At 40.9% G+C, this 18,562-nt stretch overlaps 1 protein-coding gene across 1 annotated transcript; it reads left to right on the forward strand.

The window, feature by feature from the left end:
- Window positions 1-8,890: 8,890 nt before the first annotated feature.
- LOC130070354 (zinc finger protein 239-like) lies at window positions 8,891-11,107 on the forward strand. Its single transcript, XM_056234730.1, has 2 exons — window positions 8,891-9,117; window positions 10,196-11,107. Exons 1-2 carry the CDS (start codon window positions 9,060-9,062, stop codon window positions 11,089-11,091), a joined length of 954 nt encoding a protein of 317 aa, XP_056090705.1. The 5' UTR covers window positions 8,891-9,059; the 3' UTR covers window positions 11,092-11,107.
- The last annotated feature ends 7,455 nt before the right edge of the window (window positions 11,108-18,562 follow it).

The following is an 18,562-nucleotide window of genomic DNA, read 5'->3' on the forward strand; positions in this document are numbered from 1 at the left end:
TCCTGAAGTAACACCAGAAGATTCAATCAAAGGAGAAGATTCATCCTTAATATTACAGAAGACACGGCGGTGTGTGTTTTAGTGAAGTCCTTTACTACAGAAGATGAACTGAAGACCACCAGAAAATTCACACTGGAGAAGAAGGCCATTACACTTTTATGAGATGTGAATCTGATATTAATTTTTAACTCATTCTTCATTGTTTTTCATTAGAACATCTAGTTTATCTTCCACTTCTACTCTTCCATGCAAACACAAGATATACTTGCCTGTATCTTTGAAACTGGACACTTTTCTTCTCTTCTCAGTAAAGTAAGTCAGTAAAAAATTTTATTTTATTTTTATTTATTTTTTTATTACAGGGACAGTGCATATTAATAAACATTTCTGTCAATATGCCATAATTAGCCAAAAGGCTATTTTTCATCTGCAGTCCCGGCCTAGACCGATGGTAAAAAGTCACCCTAAAAAAGAATAAAATGACATATTTACATAACAATACAAAATTTAGAATACAGAGATCTGTATAAAGAGAGAGAGATCTGTCTCATTCACTTTTACTTAATGTTTGTATTTGCTTCATGTAATTAATGATTAATTATTTTCTGCTGATTCTGCTTGAATTAGTTATAATTTTACTTCTGAAAGTCATGAAGTATCCTGATATGATTGCTTTTGAGATTTCCATGTTTTCATTTTCTCAATAGAGCTTTAAAATGCCTAATAAATGATATTTCACCCACATATGACTGACATTGAATGAGATTGCTGTCTGACTACATTATTAACAGTTTCATATCCAGTATCATATATACATTTCAAAGAGTTTGTTCTAGTCAGTTTGAAGCAGAGATGGGGGACTCGAGTCGCAAATTTAAGGACTTGAGACTTGCTTGACTAAATTAAGAAAATGACTGGACTTGACTTTGACTTGAGATCCAATGACTTGAGATTTGACTTGACTTGAACTGTATGACTCGAGAATGACTTGATATACATTTTTATATAAATCATCGCAACATCAATTGATAAACAAAATGAAAGCAACGGAACCATTGACGTCATCAGATTCTGCGCGATTGCGTGACGCTGCACAAGCCCAGAAATAGCCTACATCGCGGTGAGCGCGCTAAATACAAAAACATCTCCCTGCATCGTATCTTTTTGGATATAAACACTAGAAAATGACCATATTCATGCAAGAAGATGTGTTGTACGCATAATAACTGGCAAGGGATATCGGACGACAATCACAACCTCGAACAGTCGAACTTCATTCACCACGTCTAAAAGTAAGCTATGGCTTGTTTAACCTGTTTGTTATAGTTAATTTGACTATCTTTAAATCTAGAGAGAATAATATTGGTCAAAACAGCATGCCTCTTTATACACAATTATGTTTTCAAATGTAGCTTAATGTTGTCAATATTCAAATGATAATTAATGATGGTATATGTTTTGTATAACATTTGCCACATTTCTTTTTAAATTATGCTTTAAAGCCAAAAATGTTGTTCTTTCCAATGACGAAAAACAATATAGAAAACTGTTAGTGTTGTTGTTTATGTTTCTCTTAATGTTATCAGGGGGTTGGTGGCAAAAAATGCCAGCAGAATTAATATGCATTCAAAATGTGGTGGAAAAATTGCCCTAGTATGAGTTATTTTCATAATTATAACATATATATATATGTATATATATATAAAAAATCCAGATTATTGGCGCGATTGCAAATGTGATGATTTTATAAAACAGTTCAGTAAACAAAGAGTGAATATTGTGATGTGACATTTTAGACATAATATTCCAAATATTTTCTGTTTTTGCTCTATTTCTCCAATGACAATAGTTCCAAACAAGCCACAGAAAGAGTTATGCGTATTTGTGATTCAGTGACCTAGTTGCTCAGTTCCAGAACGAATCTGTCATTTTGAACAAATCAGTTGACTGCTTCTATGACTCGTACATTAAGACGGTGATTTGGCGCCACCTATTGGCGGTTTTAACTTCATAATAGGCTAAATGCCAACGGCTGTTATATAACTTATATAAAGGGGATGCCAGTTTGAAGAATGCCATTTGGTGGCATAGGAACCATTATACTTGAATTGTGAATTGTTTAATACCTTTTAATGGTCCTCTGCAATGTTTGAGGCATATTTATTTTTTCATGCTTTAATGTTGGCCTAATTTCAGTTACATTTACATTTTAGGCTATGTAGTTTGAAATTGTATTTATTTTTTAGATTTTTATTGTAGTAACCACTCAGCTGTATGTGGAAATGCATATTTAAAAAAAAAAATGTTGCAAATAAAACCATAGTTCACAACTTATGTAGTTTTAACTTATTTTAATATATAAATTCAGTGAAATCATCAAACGTTTGTATGACTTGCCAGTGACTTGTGACCCAAGCTACGACTTGACTTGACATAAGGCAGTGACTTGACTTGCTTTTATAAAAAAATTGACTTGGATTTGCTTGAGACTCGAAGGTTAAAGGGGGGGTGAAACACTCAGTTTCACTCAATCTCATGTTAATCTTGAGTACCTATAGAGTAGTATTGCATCCTTCATATCTCCAAAAAGTCTTTAGTTTTATTATATTTATAAAAGAAAGATAGGCTGTACCGAGTCTTTCCGGAAAAACCCGAGCGGGTGGAGGCTTGCCGTGTGGGCGGAGCTAAAATAATCACGACACGAGCGCGCGAAGCTTTTGCGTTGAGAGCGTCTGGAAGCTGTGAGTGACATTCGAAAATAAACCATGGCTAACAATCAGATAGTAATCCCATGCAGAACAAGGATCTAAACAATACTAAGGGCTCGTTCATACAGAACGCGTTTTTGCTCACAAAAACGTGAGATGGGCAGTGAAATGGGTGAAAAACATAAGGTCTCGAGCGTTTTTAAAAAAAATAGAAATTATTTGAACTTGAGCGCAGTGTTTTTAGAACACCATGTCATGCGCGAGTTTTATAACATTTGTGTGTTGTAAACAGACAGACTCGTGGTTTATGAGGACATGATTTATTTTTACAATAAACAAACTGACACCTACAGTGGCCAGCTAAACAAATGTATTTAAACACACACACACACCATACATCGCATGCTCCATAGATATACATTAACTGTATGTGATCATGTTGTTTACTTGCTGTGCTAACACGCCGATAGTTAACAACTCACAGACATTTGAAGCAGTTTTACTCACCGCCTGCGGTTCCAACGCACGACCGTGAACCTTTATCGTTGGGACTGCTCCATCTTTAAGTATTAGGCGATCTGCAAATCCGGCGTTGAACTGGGCCTTGTTTATAAAACTATTACCGTCGAAATAAAGGGAACAAACAAAAACACTTGCACAACTCCGTTGCTGCTCTGGAAAAACAAAATCCATCCACAGGTTCCTTAACGCTGGGTTCTTTGGAAATTTGTGCAGTGTTGTCTTTTTTTTTTAATTGCAGCGCAGCCGACCGAGCCCAGCGCTCGATGGGCATAGCCGTACTCTCGCACGCACTAGGCTACAGATGCGCGCGCGCCCTTCCGGGAGAAGTGCCCTTAAGACCCGTATAAGGAAATTCCGGCCACTCTGACGTCATACACGCCCGTATTCGAAAAAAACTTTCCGAAACTTGTGACAACCCGGAAGGAGTATTTTTGAAACAGAATTACTCCATCAAACTTACAACTTCATTTTTTAAACTTTGTCCATGTTTAGCATGGGAATCCAACTCTTTAACAGTGTAAAAAACTCACTATACATGAAACAGCATTTCACCCCCCCTTTAAGACTTGAGACTTGCTTGTGACTTGCACATGTGTGACTTACTCCCACCTCTGGTTTGAAGTTCATTCACACACAAGGTGTCACGGTGTGGTGTGGAATGTAGGCAGGCTGAGGCAAAGAGCTCCAATACAAAATATTTACTTTTAAACAAAACAGGAAACAGCTACAGGCAAGAAGACAGGCAGAACACTCACAACAACACCTAAGCATTTACAAGAACCGACAAAGACAGACGGAACAGAGAGAACTAAATACAGATCCAAATGAACACTAACGAGGTGAAGACAGGTGACACAGATGATGACGAGGGACAGGTGGATAATGAGGGAGTGAGTTCAGGTGTGGAGACAAGAGGATGCTGGGACGTGTAGTGAAGATGACTAAGACAGACAGGTGCAGACGAAGACTGTGACAGAACGCCCCCCTTCAACAAGGCGCGACCTCGCGCCGTAGAACATCAATGGGGTGGGTGGGGTGGGGTGGGGGGGGGGCGGGCGCCCTGAAGGCTGGCCAGGGCGTGGCCAAACTGGGACGGGAAGCCTCCAGGCCGGGGCAGGACGTGCAGGCGGCCAGGGCGGAGCAGGACGTGCAGGCGGCCAGGGCGGAGCGGACCCTTCAGGCGGCCACGGCGGTGAAGACCCTTCAGGCGGCCACGGCGGTGAAGACCCTTCAGGCGGCCACGGCGGTGAAGACCCTTCGGACGGCCACGGCGGAACAGAGTGTCCGAAGAACCATGGTGCCATCGCAGGCTTGGAGAACCGAAGCTGCGCCGCTGATCTGCGGGACTGAAGAGGCGACGTAGGGATGGATGACCGGGGTGACGAAGTGACGAGGGAGGCCGACGGGGAGAACTGAGGAAGGGAGCAGTCCATGGATGCTGAAGGGGTGCAGGGTGAGGGCGCAGCCCGAATCCCGGAAGTCCGTGGCAGGAACTGGACTTCGACCACCGAAGGCCGACCTGGAGTGGCGTTCGAGCCCAGTGGAGCTTCCGGGCAGACAGACTGCGGAGGCGATGAAGGAGTCGTGGATCTAGGTGCAGGCGAAGGAGTGACAGGCCGAGATGAAGGTGTGGGCTCTGAGGACTGAGGTGTAGGCGGGGACTCGGCCACTAGCCACGCTGGAGCTGCAGGCTGGCAGGCCCACAGCGACTCCACCTCGTCAAAGGTGATTAGGTGAGCTGAGGGGATGACAGGCGGTGGCGGAAGAGTGGAATGGTGGCAGATGAGAGGAGGTGGGAGAGGGAGGCTGGGTGGGAACACAGTCTCTGGCTGGGTAGACGGGACGTTGACGGTCTCTGGCTGGAAGGTCTCTGGCTGGACGGTCTCTGGCTGGACGGTCTCTGGCTGGACGGTCTCTGGCGGTGAGGAAGACTCGGCTGGACTGGACAGGACCAGCGGTGAAGGCTCTGGGCAAGACGGGATCAGTGGTGGAAGCTCTGCCTGCTTGAATCCAACCGTAGGATTCAGGCTGGGCACTGGGGTTGCAAAGGCAGTCATCTGGGAAACTGGTTTGAGGTACCAGATCCAGGAAAACTTCTAGGTGTTCCTCAAGAGAGCTGTTTCCTTGCTCAAGGCACAGCAGTCTTACTGCAGGGAAATCCATGTCTTGGTCGGTTCTTCTGTCACGGTGTGGTGTGGAATGAAGGCAGGCTGAGGCAAAGAGCTCCAATACAAAATATTTACTTTTAAACAAAACAGGAAACAGCTACAGGCAAGAAGACAGGCAGAACACTCACAACAACACCTAAGCATTTACAAGAACCGACAAAGACAGACTGAACAGAGAGAACTAAATACAGATCCAAATGAACACAAACGAGGTGAAGACAGGTGACACAGATGATGATGACGAGGGACAGGATAATGAGGGAGTGAGTTCAGGTGTGGAGACAAGAGGATGCTGGGACGTGTAGTGAAGATGACTAAGACAGACAGGTGCAGACGAAGACTGTGACACAAGGCTTCATGAAGTCAGAACAATCACTATGAGCTTTAAACAACACCAGACCCGGCTCCAGCTTTGAGATGTAGGGTGGGTCAAGTGGAACTCACTGTAAAAAAGAAAAAGTTAGTTCAACTCGAATTTTCAAAGCAACCGACTGCACATAATTTTTGAGTTGAAGATATTAACTTAATTTTTTAAGTTTTGAAGACCTACAATTATTAAGTTGTGTCAGTTAAGTAAGAGTTCTGACAACTAAGTTTTTTTTAACTCAAGTTACTGGAACTTTCAAGTCTGTAAAAGCTTACGATTTTGAGTTCAGATTACCATCACGTGTAATAACTTACTATTTTGAGTTTAAATTTACCCCCCCCCCCCCCCCCCCCACACACACACACACACACACACATTAAATCATCCACTGACAGTAAAATGTATGCATGTTTATTTGAACGACTTTGGCACAAACAACTTTACAATTCCACAATGTAAACAAGTAATTTTATGCCCAAAGCAAATACATCACTTTTCATTACCATAATATGGGCAATGTAAACAAGTAATCTTATACCCAAAGCAAAATCAGGTTTCAGAACCGTAATATGGGCAGTTTTTTTTTTTCTTTTTCTTTCCGACTCTTGTTGAGACCTTACAAATAGCCAAAGATTACAGAAAAACAGTGGTATAGTGCCTAAGTATTAATTCAGAAATGTGTAAATCCCCAGCTGAAAAAGCCAAATTATCTGAACTTTCTGAATTATCTGAACTTTGAAATTACCCAAAAATGAAAACATGCAGGCTATAACAGTAATGGCGAAACACAGCTTGCTTCTACTGAACAATCAATACCGTAGTCTCTTGACAGTAATATGACAGCTACACATAAAAGATTTATTTTTAGTCAAAATAAAGGAACAACATAAAAACTATAAGGTGGTCTATGTGAAGACTTACAAAATATCCAAACATAAATGAACAGACATGATAAAATAAATCTTCCCCATGGAAAATGAATCACTGGTTTAACAGCTTGGTCTTGAAGCTCCGGACACGCTGTGAGCAATTGGTGGACATTTCCATGAAAATGTGCTGGATAGTTTCAAAGGTATACCTGATGTCTTTAGGGAACTCCATGTTGAGGGCATAAAGCAAGCCAAAAAGATACGCAAGCGCAGTCGGGGTGTCTGGGATGTCTTTCAGGACAATGGTTTCCTCCGACACAAGGGCAATATTAATGAGTGCGTCGTCGTCATCATCATCAAGCACTGTGAGGACCCCCATCTTGATGCCTTTCATCTGTTTGTTATCTGCATCACTTGCCTGACAAAACAAAGACACCCCTGAAATAATGTCCTGTAGAAAACTAGTCAATAAAGAGTGATGTCTATTTGTGTATGGCCTCTTTGCTATGCAACACTACTAAAAGCTGAAGGTCTTCCAAGCTGCACTCACCAGGCATCTAGAGAAAAGCTTCCCAGTATTCTCCCGCTGAAATATGGGAAGACCTTCCATTTGTATTCCCATTTCTACAATTGTGCCAATCTCTGCCTAGTAAATTGCCTAGTCTTAATCTGCATTGCTATTTGTTCTCGTTGTGAATACGCAAGCCACAAGATGTAGTTAGTTTTTTTTTTTTTTTCTATCACTTTTACTCACGACATGCTAGCTGGCAACAAAGGATTCCATTCATTGTGCTAAGCTAAGCTAGCAGCAGCGCTGCCAAACTAAAACAATGCATGCACTGAGACAAAAATGGGTTTGCCCACCTATCTAAATGTAGGGGAGATGGTGAATAAGCCCCATTTAAAAAAACGGTGGAGTGTTCCTTTAAAATAGACTCGAAAATTATATTGGCATTAGTGGAATTGCACTAGCATGGTTTAAATCATACTCATCTGACCGTTATCAGTTTGTAGCAGTAAATGAAGAGATGTCTTATCGATCACAAGTTCAGTTCTCCACTGTGTGTTCAGCTCGAGATCTGTCGCTCAAACACACAACTCTGCGATGCTGTGTGGGAGTGTTAGTTGGAACGATGGTTTCGGGAAACACGACTCGTTGAACTGCTGATAACGACGGAACTTGTGACCATATTGGCTAACGATGCTTTCGGAAAACGCACCCCAGATGAGTAAATCGAGAGTCAGCGATTTTATTTTTAGCGTGAAGCTGTAGTTTCACAATACATGAATTACACTTAAGAAAACCAGTCAAATGTTGCAGATTTTTTTTCTTACGCTTGAAACGCGATTTACACCTTTACACACCTTCTCTTGCGCATGCAAATTTAATTTACGCTTGCAATCTTATGCACACTTTCACAAATCTTACCCTGCATGCGATTCTTTATGACACCATTTTACCTTCATAGTAGTTATCAAACGATCAAACTAGCTATATTTAGATTAATTTGGTCATATTATGCTGCTGTAATTATTTATCTGACGTGGTTGATGAAGATGAGTGTCATTGGTGATTGTTTTTGTGTTATTGATGTTTTTTTCCATGTCATAGTGTGAGAAATTACAGTATTGTCTTTCAGTGTAGCAGTTTAACAGGCTTTTATTATCTATCCTGACTCAACAAACACTCAGAATAAAGTGAGATGATCTGCTGATGATCCTGAATGACTTGTTGAATGAGTGTTGATAGTCTAAAGCTCATCAATATTAACAGATCTGCTGAAAACACTCTTTATTTCATGACAATAGTTCCTGTTTTCACCTCATTTATTATGCTGATGTCTTCAGATCTCCTGTAAATTGAAACTTAAAGCTCATTTCATTGGTGTCTGCAGACTGAGGGTATTTGTTGGCTACTATATGTATGTTTATATCTGTTTGTGATTGTAACAGTTTTTCTTACCATTATTTATATATAATTATATTAAATTATTTCTTTTCTTTTCTATATTTCTAGTTACCTGTATTTTTATGAAGAAACAGAATAATGTTAGGATTAGCAATAAAAATAATAAAAAAATATAAAATAATTTGCATCAGTTGCTGTACAATGAAAAGATAGACAGACATAAATACTTAGAAGTGTAATTTGTTATAAAAACAAATTCAGTAGTTTATATTTTTGATTTAGGCAGATCAGCTCCTCCCACACTGGAATACATCATCAGTGAAGCTCCTCCCACTGCGAGTCATCATCAGTGAAGCTCCTCCCACACTGGAATACATCATCAGTGAAGCTCCTCCCACTGCAATTCTCCAATAAATGCTGTAAATTCCCATCAGCTACAAGTGAAGACGAGCATCAGAGCATCAGGAAGAGCTGAAATCTGCCAAGACTGAGTTTATTAAAGAGGACAGTGAGAACATGAGTGATCCAGAACCCTGCAGAATGAAACACACTGAAGATCCTGAAGGACAAAGAGGTTGGTGTTTATTCTTCATTCATTCATGATGCTGGAGAACATTCATGTTAGAAACATTCAAGCACTTCATCACATTTAGATAAACAGTTACACTATGAAATGGACAGAATGTTCTGGGTTTTTCTTTAACAAATGGTCAGTAAAGGAAGATTTGAGACATTTTTATATTGATTGTCAACATCAGATCAAACTAAATACTAGTTTAACTGTTTTATTTTACATTTATTTTATATCTGGTTCACAATTTGCAACAACATTACCAGAATTCTAGTCATTTAAAAAAAAAAATTTGAATAATCAGCAAACACCAAGTTACTGATAAAGTTGTATTTGTCAAATATCATATAAGTTATTCATAGTTACAGAGATTCTTCTTACAGTGACTTTGGTAACAGGGTTGACAGTCAATGCTACAGTTTGTGTAAAACTGAGAGAATGGATTGAGATTATTCTCTTGTCTTCCCATCATGCAGTAGAAAGAGCCCAGATGATGTCACAGTTTTAAGAAATGCTCTGTTCATGTCAGGAGTAACACAGGGTTGAGTGAAACATGTAGGACACAGATAAAGCTAATACAAATAGTTAATTTAAAGCTAGTTAAAGCCACTCTACACTTTGAGCGTGTGAAGTTTCTACAGACACTTCAACGGTCGTGAAATTACGTCACATTCTGCGGAAGTTTTTTTTACAAACATACATTTAACAAATAATAATAATTCAAAATTTAAAAATAAACAATCCACTCCACTTGAATGCTAAACGCTTGTGTTATTTCTCACAGGGTTATTCACTGGAGCTTGTGTTTCTGGTGTCCCACTTTCACATGCGTCAGTGCAAGGAAAAGTCTAGTGTGAACGGCCATTAATAATTAAAACGTTTTAGTCAAATAAATATCAATCTCAAAGTTGGTGTCGAAACATGGCAGTATTGTATATTTTAATGTTAATATCATGTTAGATAATTGTGTCATTGATCAAATATATTTAATAGTTCTTGCTAAAGAAACATGGGATTCGTGCCTATAATGTTTTTAAAAATAATAATTGGAAGATAAATGAGAGTTTTTCTTTCATTTCAGACCCGATGGAAGAGAGCGAGGAGAGAGAAGAACTGAGTGAAGTGAAGGAGGAGAGAGAAGAACTGAGTGAAGTGAAGGAGGAGAGAGAAGAACTGAGTGAAGTGAAGGAGGAACATCATGTCCAACCTGGAGGAAAACCTTTGAGTCGCTCAAAGACTAAACAGACATTTTTAAAGAAAAGAAGAGCCAAGAAATCTTTCACCTGCACTCAGTGTGGAAACAGTTTCACAACCAAACAACGTCTTGAGATTCACATGAGGATCCACACCGGAGAGAAAGCGTTCACATGTGATCAGTGCGGGAAGAGTTTCACACAAATAGCAAAGCGTAATCAACACATGATGATCCACACCGGAGAGAAGCCGTTCTCATGTGATCAGTGTGGAAAGAGTTTCAGTCAATCATCATCCCTTAATATTCACATGAGGATCCACACCGGAGAGAAGCCTTTCTCATGTGATCAATGCGGGAAAACATTTCGTAGTGCATCACACCTGAAGAAACACCTGACAGTTCATACGAAGGAGAAGCCGCATTCATGTTCTGTGTGTGGAAAGAGTTTTTCACTGCTGGAATCTTTACATAGACATGAGAAAATACACACTGGTGTGAGAGAGTACATGTGCTTTGAGTGTGAGAAGACTTTTACTTCAGCAAACTGTTTAAAACTGCACCAGAGGATCCACACTGGAGAAAAACCTTACAAGTGTTCACACTGTGACAAGAGATTCAGTGTGTCATCATCTCTGAAAACACATGAGAGGATCCACAACAGAGAGAAACTACACACGTGTGATCAGTGCGGGACGAGTTTCTCTTTTAAAACTCACCTGAAGCGACACATGAAGATCCACACAGTGGAGAAACCACTTAAACACAGTCTGAGATCACGGTAAGTAGTTTATTTTCATGTGCTGAGCAACTAAGTCTCTTCTGTGTAAGTTAGCCACACATCACCCTATAGCCAAATCTCTCCTCTTCCCTTTAGCCGGTGTGTGGTGAGCACAGGACACTTTGTAATATAACATCAGAACGTCCAGAAATGGTGCAGTTGACACTGTGAGAAGGTGTACTCTCCAGCTGATGTGAAATTGGGCTGTGGAAACTAGGATTTTTTTTAAATGATTTTTTTTTTAAACTAGGATAAAAAAAAAAAGATTTTTACAAAACAGCATATTTATGAACTTTGGAGGGCTCTTACTTTGGGATATATATATATATATATATATATATAAATATATATATAGATAGATAGATAGATAGATAGATAGATAGATAGATAGATAGATAAAACCGACTGAATACCGACTGGGTTTGCCCACCTATCTAAATGAAGGGGAGACGGTGAATAAGCCCTATTTAAAAAAACGGTGGAGTTTTCCTTTAAAATAGACTCGAAAATTATATTGGCATTAGTGGAATTGCACTAGCATGGTTTAAATCATAATTATCTGACCGTTATCAGTTTGTAGCAGTAAATGAAGAGATGTCTTATCGATCACAAGTTCAGTATGGCGTACCACAAGGCTCAGTACTAGGACCGTTGCTGTTCACTCTGTACATGCTACACTTAGGAGATATCATTATGTGACCTTACGAAACTTTGACCCGATCTAGGCTTAAAGGTTCTTGACTACGCCACCCAGTGCCTCTCACACCAAGATATACTTTGCACCCTTAGGAGATATCATTAGGAAACATGGCATTAGTTTTCACTGTTATGCCGATGATACTCAGCTCTATATTTCTTCAAAACCTAACGAAACTTACCAAATTCACAAAATTAACGGAATGAATAGCTGATATAAAAAATTGGATGACTAGTAATTTCCTAGTAGTAATTCTGAAAAAAAACAAAGATTCTAATTATTGGACAAAAAACGTCCTCACGTAATAACCCAGAATACTGTCTAACACTTGATGGCACACTTGGTGCTCTGTCAAGTCTTCGTCGTCGGTTAGGAACCTGGGTGTGCTCTTTGATACCAATCTTTCATTTGAAAGTCACGTGTCTAGCATCTGTAAAACTGCATTTTTCCAACTTAAAAATATATCTTAATTTTGCCATATGCTCTCATTGACAAAGGCGGAACAATTAGTTTATGCGTTCATGACCTCAAGGCTAGATTATTGTAATGCTCTACTGGGTGGTTGCCCTGCACGCTTAATAAACAAACTACAGCTAGTTCAAAACGCAGCAGCTCGAGTTCTTACCAGAACCAGGAAGTATGACCATATTAGCCCGGTTCTGTCAACACTGCATTGGCTGCCTATTAAACATTGTATCAATTTTAAAATATTGCGGATTACTTACGAAGCACTAAATGGTTTAGCTCTGCAGTACTTGAGCGAGCTCTTGACGCATTATAGTCCTTCACGTCTATTGCGATCTCAAACTTCTGGCCAGTTGATAATACCTAGATCCGATGAAGGACCTGCGTCTGGACATGACGACAAAGCAGTCCTGAAGTGTCAACTAGTCTCTCCCTTGTGAAGGCCTCCTTCCCTCTACCTCTGTACAGATGAAACGTTGTCGGGTTAATTCCGGTTCACGTGGCTACGCGGAAGCGATAACAATTCTCAGAGCCACCAGTTACTGTTTTATGCAAATGAGTGGCCGGATCGCATTAAAGGTTTTCTGTTAAAACGGTGTCGTGTTAGCGGCCCCTAAGTTAATAACTAATGATCGTTGCGACGAAAGTGAATCAATCAAAACTAACTTTAGCTGGACAATTTTATTCTAGAGCTGCTGTAAAGCCAAAACAATCTCTGTTACTTTAGTTTCCTATTATCACTGTAAAACTGCTTTGAAACAGTCCTACGGTGGCAGAGAGGTGCAAAACAAATCACAATTATAAAAACAAAATAACAATTCAGAAAACAAAATAACAATTCAGAAAACACAACGACAATTAAGAAAACACAACGACAATTCAGAAAACAAAATAACAATTCAGAAAACACAACGACAATTCAGAAAACACAACGACAATTCAGAAAACAAAATAACAATTCAGAAAACACAACGACAATTCAGAAAACACGGGCTTGAGTTTATATCTGAGTTTATATTTGGGCTCTACATATGCTGCAAATGACCTTCACTACATCAGGGACCAAAATAAGAGGCCAACAGTCTCTCGAACTGTTTTACAGTGCGTGACTGGCCTAGCCTCAGCTCTTTTGTGGCTGTCAGGATAGCAGCTACACGAACGGGCGACAGAGTGGCCCGCATCGTCACTGAATCCCATACCACACCAAGGAAAGTGGTTCTCTGTACTGGAGAAAGCACACTCTTCTTGGCATTGAGCCTCAACCCCAACATCTGCATATGAGCGAGAACGACACCTCGGTGCCGAACCGCTAACTGTTCTGATTCCGCTAGAATCAGCCAGTCATCTATGCAATTCAGAATGCAGCTTCGTGAATGTGCGGGGTGATAGAGCTAGACCGAAAGGAAGTGCCTGATAATGGTGTTCTTTGCCCCAAAGAAAACCTCAAGAACCTCCTATGCTGAGGGAGGATGGAGATATGGAAGTATGTGTCTTTTAGATCTATCGTGACAAACCAATCCTCAGATCTGATTTGAGTCACGATCTGTTTGAGTGTCAGCATCTTGGACTTGAGTTCCAGCACCAAACACTCCAACAGACGTAGATCTAGTATGTGACGCAGCTCTCCATCCTTTTTTGGAACAATGAGATAACGACTGTAAAGACCCGACGCAATGTCGGGTGAGTACACCTGCTCTATAGCTTTTTTTCCTAAAAAAGAGGGCCTTTACCTCTTGCTCCATTACCAGAGCCTGCTCGGAATGCACTAACGTGAGTAACTGCAGGACCCATAGAGATATATTTGGCAGTAGCTTCCGCGCTGCCAGATAATCTACCAAGGGAACCAGCCCCTCGAGGCTGGCCTCTGGTGTAATAAAGACAGCCAGTTCGGGGACCTGAAGCATACTGGCAGGAACCACCCGAACTGACTGTTTTCGAACCCCCCTCAGAGGGCGCGAGTCCGACGCAATGTTGAGTTGACGCTGCGCCAGAAGCTCGCTTGGAGACCGCTGCGCGCCGAGCACCAAGGGTGGCGGGGTTGGCAAAACAGTCCCCTGAGGGCACCGAGATGGAAAGGGCACCGTATAATGAGGTGTACACCATTCCACCCCGGTTGGGGCTGCCCTCACCGGTCTGACGCCGGTGGCGCCAGAAGTTTTCCTTTGAGCCGAAGCCTTCTCAGCATGAAGAACGGTCCTCGGATCCGGCTTCTGCTTTGAAGGCTTTGGCTGCTGTGTTGTGTTTGAGAAACTAGACGGCTGGAGCTGCTCACGCCCAGCAGCCCCAGGGGGTTGGACATAGCGAGGGAGAGATTATATTGTATCTTTCTCCATGATTCCCATCAAATTGAGCCAGAGGTGTCTCATATACCCCTTTTCCACCAAAAAAGAACTGGTTCGGAACTGGTGCTGGTTCAAAGTTGGTTCGGAGTTGGTTCAACTTGCGAACCTTCTCAGAACCTGTTTGTTTTTCCACTGACTAGAGCGCCCAGCGAACGACGTCGTTACGTCACTGTGTACGTCGCCATACATTTTAGCTAGAAACGCTTGCAAGTACAACATTACTTTGGGATTATCTCTAACTCGTGAACCAAGAAGGCTTTAAAAACAATTGAAATATGCAAGTCTTTTAATCTTTTCCTTTGATATGTAATCTTTTCTGATTAGTTATGTACTCCTGTCTTGTGTATTTTTTTTCTTTCCATTTATTTGTTCTATATTGTGACTGTTTTCTCCTTTGTTTACATAACATTTTCAATAAAAAAAATTGATAAAAAAAAAACCTAGAAACGCTTGCGCCAACTTCAAGCATAACAATTACAATGGCGGACTACATCGTGTTTCTGCAAATGTTTCTCCTGGCTTTGCGATCCTATATTATGTCAGAAAATATGTTATCTAAACCCGCCCCCAGCCCCCGACGTAAGCAGCATGACGTGGTAAAAGAACGGTTCTAGTCCAGCAAACTGTTGGTGCCGCTTTGGAACCAATTTTCCTGGCCGAGAACCAGTTCTTTGGCTGTCGAAACACAAAGAACCGGTTCGCGCGCAGGCACCGGCTCCGAACCGGCTCTCAAAATGCGTTGGTGGAAAAGGGGTATCAGTGACCACAAGGGCTGCCATCCCTGAGAGATAAATCTGTGGCCCGACGAAGTTCTCAAACCCCATCAGGCCAAACTCCCTCACTTCTGTCCAAATACCACAGCAGGTCAGCCTGATATGCTTGTAGCACTGCTATAGTGTGCAAGCAGGCTCCTGCTAGACCCACTGCCGTAAATGCTTTTCCCACAACACGTTTTTTTTTTCTCTCATCAAAACTGAATATGCTCATCAGTGGTTACAGTCTATATCAAGCAGAGACACGGGACGGTTGAGTGCCTTTCATTTTGTGATTTCACCGGAATGAATAGTTTCCACAACGGTGATAGATTGCGCGTCCGAGTGAATACTGCGCGCTCGCCACAAGAGAACAAATGCAGCCGCGGCAACGAGCGCTCAGCTTGAGTTCAAAACCAAAACAATTTAACGCTAGATCTCTTATTTAATAGCGAACTAAATGAATGCTCTGCTAGTTAACTGGATATGTTTTATTTATTTGTTTCTAAAAGTGGTGCGTGGAAAATGACTCATGACAAAATCTCGAGTGCGTTTTTGTGCGTTACCATGTATTGATTTAATAAACTATAATCCGAACGCACCCCTGGCTCACACAGCTAGTGAGGAGGTGGGTTAAAAAGTGCAGTGAAGTGAAGTGCAGGATAAACCTCTTGCTGTCTGTCGTGTCGACGTGCAATAAATATAGAAAGTTATGTACAAACACCTGTATGTTCTACTCATTTCAACTGACTTGTGAAAACCCTAAAAAAAAAATCAAAATTCTTTGACATATAGCAAAAAAATGTTAACAGTAACGCAAATAGTTACTTTCCCTGGTAACGAGTTACTTTTATTATAGAGTAATTCAGTTACTAACTGGAACAAGTAGTGAGTAGCTATAACTAATTACTTTTTTAGAGTAACGTTCCCAACACTGGTGTTGCGACGCCTGGTGGGCAACGCTGATTTGACGCTGCTGTTTTATGCATTAAGATTATCTTGATAACAAACTCTTCCCAACACACGTGTGTGTGCACAGCCTAAGCATCTGGTGTGACGCCTGTTCGTTCTCCAGTACGGGCCACCGTGATCACTGGTGTCTTCCACACTATGCATACTTTCCAAGTGTTTGTATTTGTTTTGTTTTTGGTATTTATTTTTCTTATTTTTTTCAGTATATTCATTTATCATTGTTTGTGCTACTGACTGTTCTGATTGGTTTACTTTGAGTGGTTGCAGTGTTGTATTTGTGATTTATGTCAAGGTGTTGGTAGAAGGTCAGTGAGGGTAATACCCAGCGTTGGCACTAAACCTTGACTTTCATATTTTCATCTTACTAATTTAAATGTTTATTATTTGTGTATGTTTGGAGTGAGTGTCATTATTGTATATTGAGACCTGTAGTAATATTTTTGCTCTCGTTGCAGGAGTTCAGGCTTCAGGGCAGGCCACTAGTAGGCCCTTACGCGGTGGAGGTGGAGGGCTCGCCACAGAGTGCTGTGTGATTATTTCTTGACTTTATTGCAGTGTGTGTGCTGATATTTGTACACGGGGTAATGAGAGTGATATAGAAGCCTTGTGCTTACTGAGTTCATGCATCTGCCGTTAAGCCTCGGCCTCCTTTGTCTCGTGGTCTCTTTTGTATTGTGAATGTTGATGACCCAGTTTTGATATCTTTTAAAATTATTGTGAGTATTTAAATAAAGCTTTTGTATTATTGGCATCCACGTCTCTAGCCCTTCTTGACAATCACGTTTCTGTGTGTCTTGTGTAAAATCTTAGATCCATAATATTAATATTTCCCTGGTAAACAGGGTGGCGTAGTCATGTTTAAGCTAGAGGTAGTGTTCCTATCTTTGCTCCTCGTGTAGAAGAGGGAGTCCCGCTGCATATAGTTGGGCTCATCTCTTTGAAGCTTGCATGGTAATAACGTTCTTACTGGGGGTTGTAACGACATTAATAGGGTATCCGGCAGATGTTTGGAATTAGCAAAGACTGATTTGCAAACAAAGCTCAGTTCTTCGTGAGTAAACAAAGAGCATTCTGTGTACGACCCCCTTGGGGCATGTTGACCAGCAGGGGGACGCCACTATGACTGGGATCTCCCTGGCACATGACACATTGAAAACAAGCCAAGCGTTGTGGTCACCCATTCCCCTCTTGCATGATACCTCACAATAAACAGACGAACATTGTGTAATTAGACCACTGGCCATTGTAATCCAGACTTAAACTCATCCATTCAAAGAACGCACACACATACACGGAACTGAAGATGATCAAAAGTTCACCGCGTGAACGAACGCCGGGTGAACTCTACACACACACAAAAAAACGATAATTCTGAACACTGTGTTTAAAAATGCCTAAAAAGTACCGTTTTAAATGTATAAAAATGTTTTTTTATTGTGTTTCACGATTTCCCATGTGATCGATGTCTCTACCTCTAAGCTTTGTGGCATGTAATCAATTGGATATGCGTTTAATCACGAAAAATCATGTATTTGCATTTAACTAGCCCTAGGTACCCCATGCTTGGTATGATTGTAATCAGAGAAATCAAAGAAGATTGAATCATTAACTCAAAATGTAATATGATGCATACTTTTATTAAAGGGATACTTCAGGATTTAGCATTAAGCTTTGTATTAGTAGAAAACCTGTATTATTTTCAAATTACCGTGCTTCCCACCCTCATATCCCCCTGAGACGAGAGATTTATGTATTTTTTGTCTGGAAAAAATCCTCCGATGACGCAAAAATCGTCATTTTGCGTCATCGGAGGATTTTTTGGCCAGAGGCTAAAGACTACAGCCAGTAGTAGGGGCTGTCCCGCATGTTCTCAACCCGTCCATAGAGGGGGGGATCTCACTCACAGAATGTACACATAGTGTCAGACATCTTTTTTAGAAGCTAAGCTAGCAGGCTCTTGTTCTGTGGAGAAAGCTGAGTTTTAGGGGTTACCATCGACTTTTTCCTGGACATGTCCGGCCGTCGAGATCGTCCAAAATGTCCGGGATTCAGCTTTTGCTTTCTGCAGTCGCCATTTATTGTTTACATGCACACCGTTTGTTTCAATCTAACTGAATTCATTCCGATTGGTGAATCTGAATGTAGTGTTTACATGAACGCTAAACAAGTGATCGGTTGATGTGCGTTTTAACATTGCTAAGAATATTCCCGCTCCTCTGTGAGAGATACGAGACCGGTGCGTCTCAC

The sequence above is a fragment of the Rhinichthys klamathensis genome, unplaced genomic scaffold, assembly GCF_029890125.1.
Source record: "Rhinichthys klamathensis goyatoka isolate OS25496 unplaced genomic scaffold, OSU_Roscu_1.1 h1tg000403l_1, whole genome shotgun sequence".
NCBI classification, from domain to species: domain Eukaryota; kingdom Metazoa; phylum Chordata; class Actinopteri; order Cypriniformes; family Leuciscidae; genus Rhinichthys; species Rhinichthys klamathensis.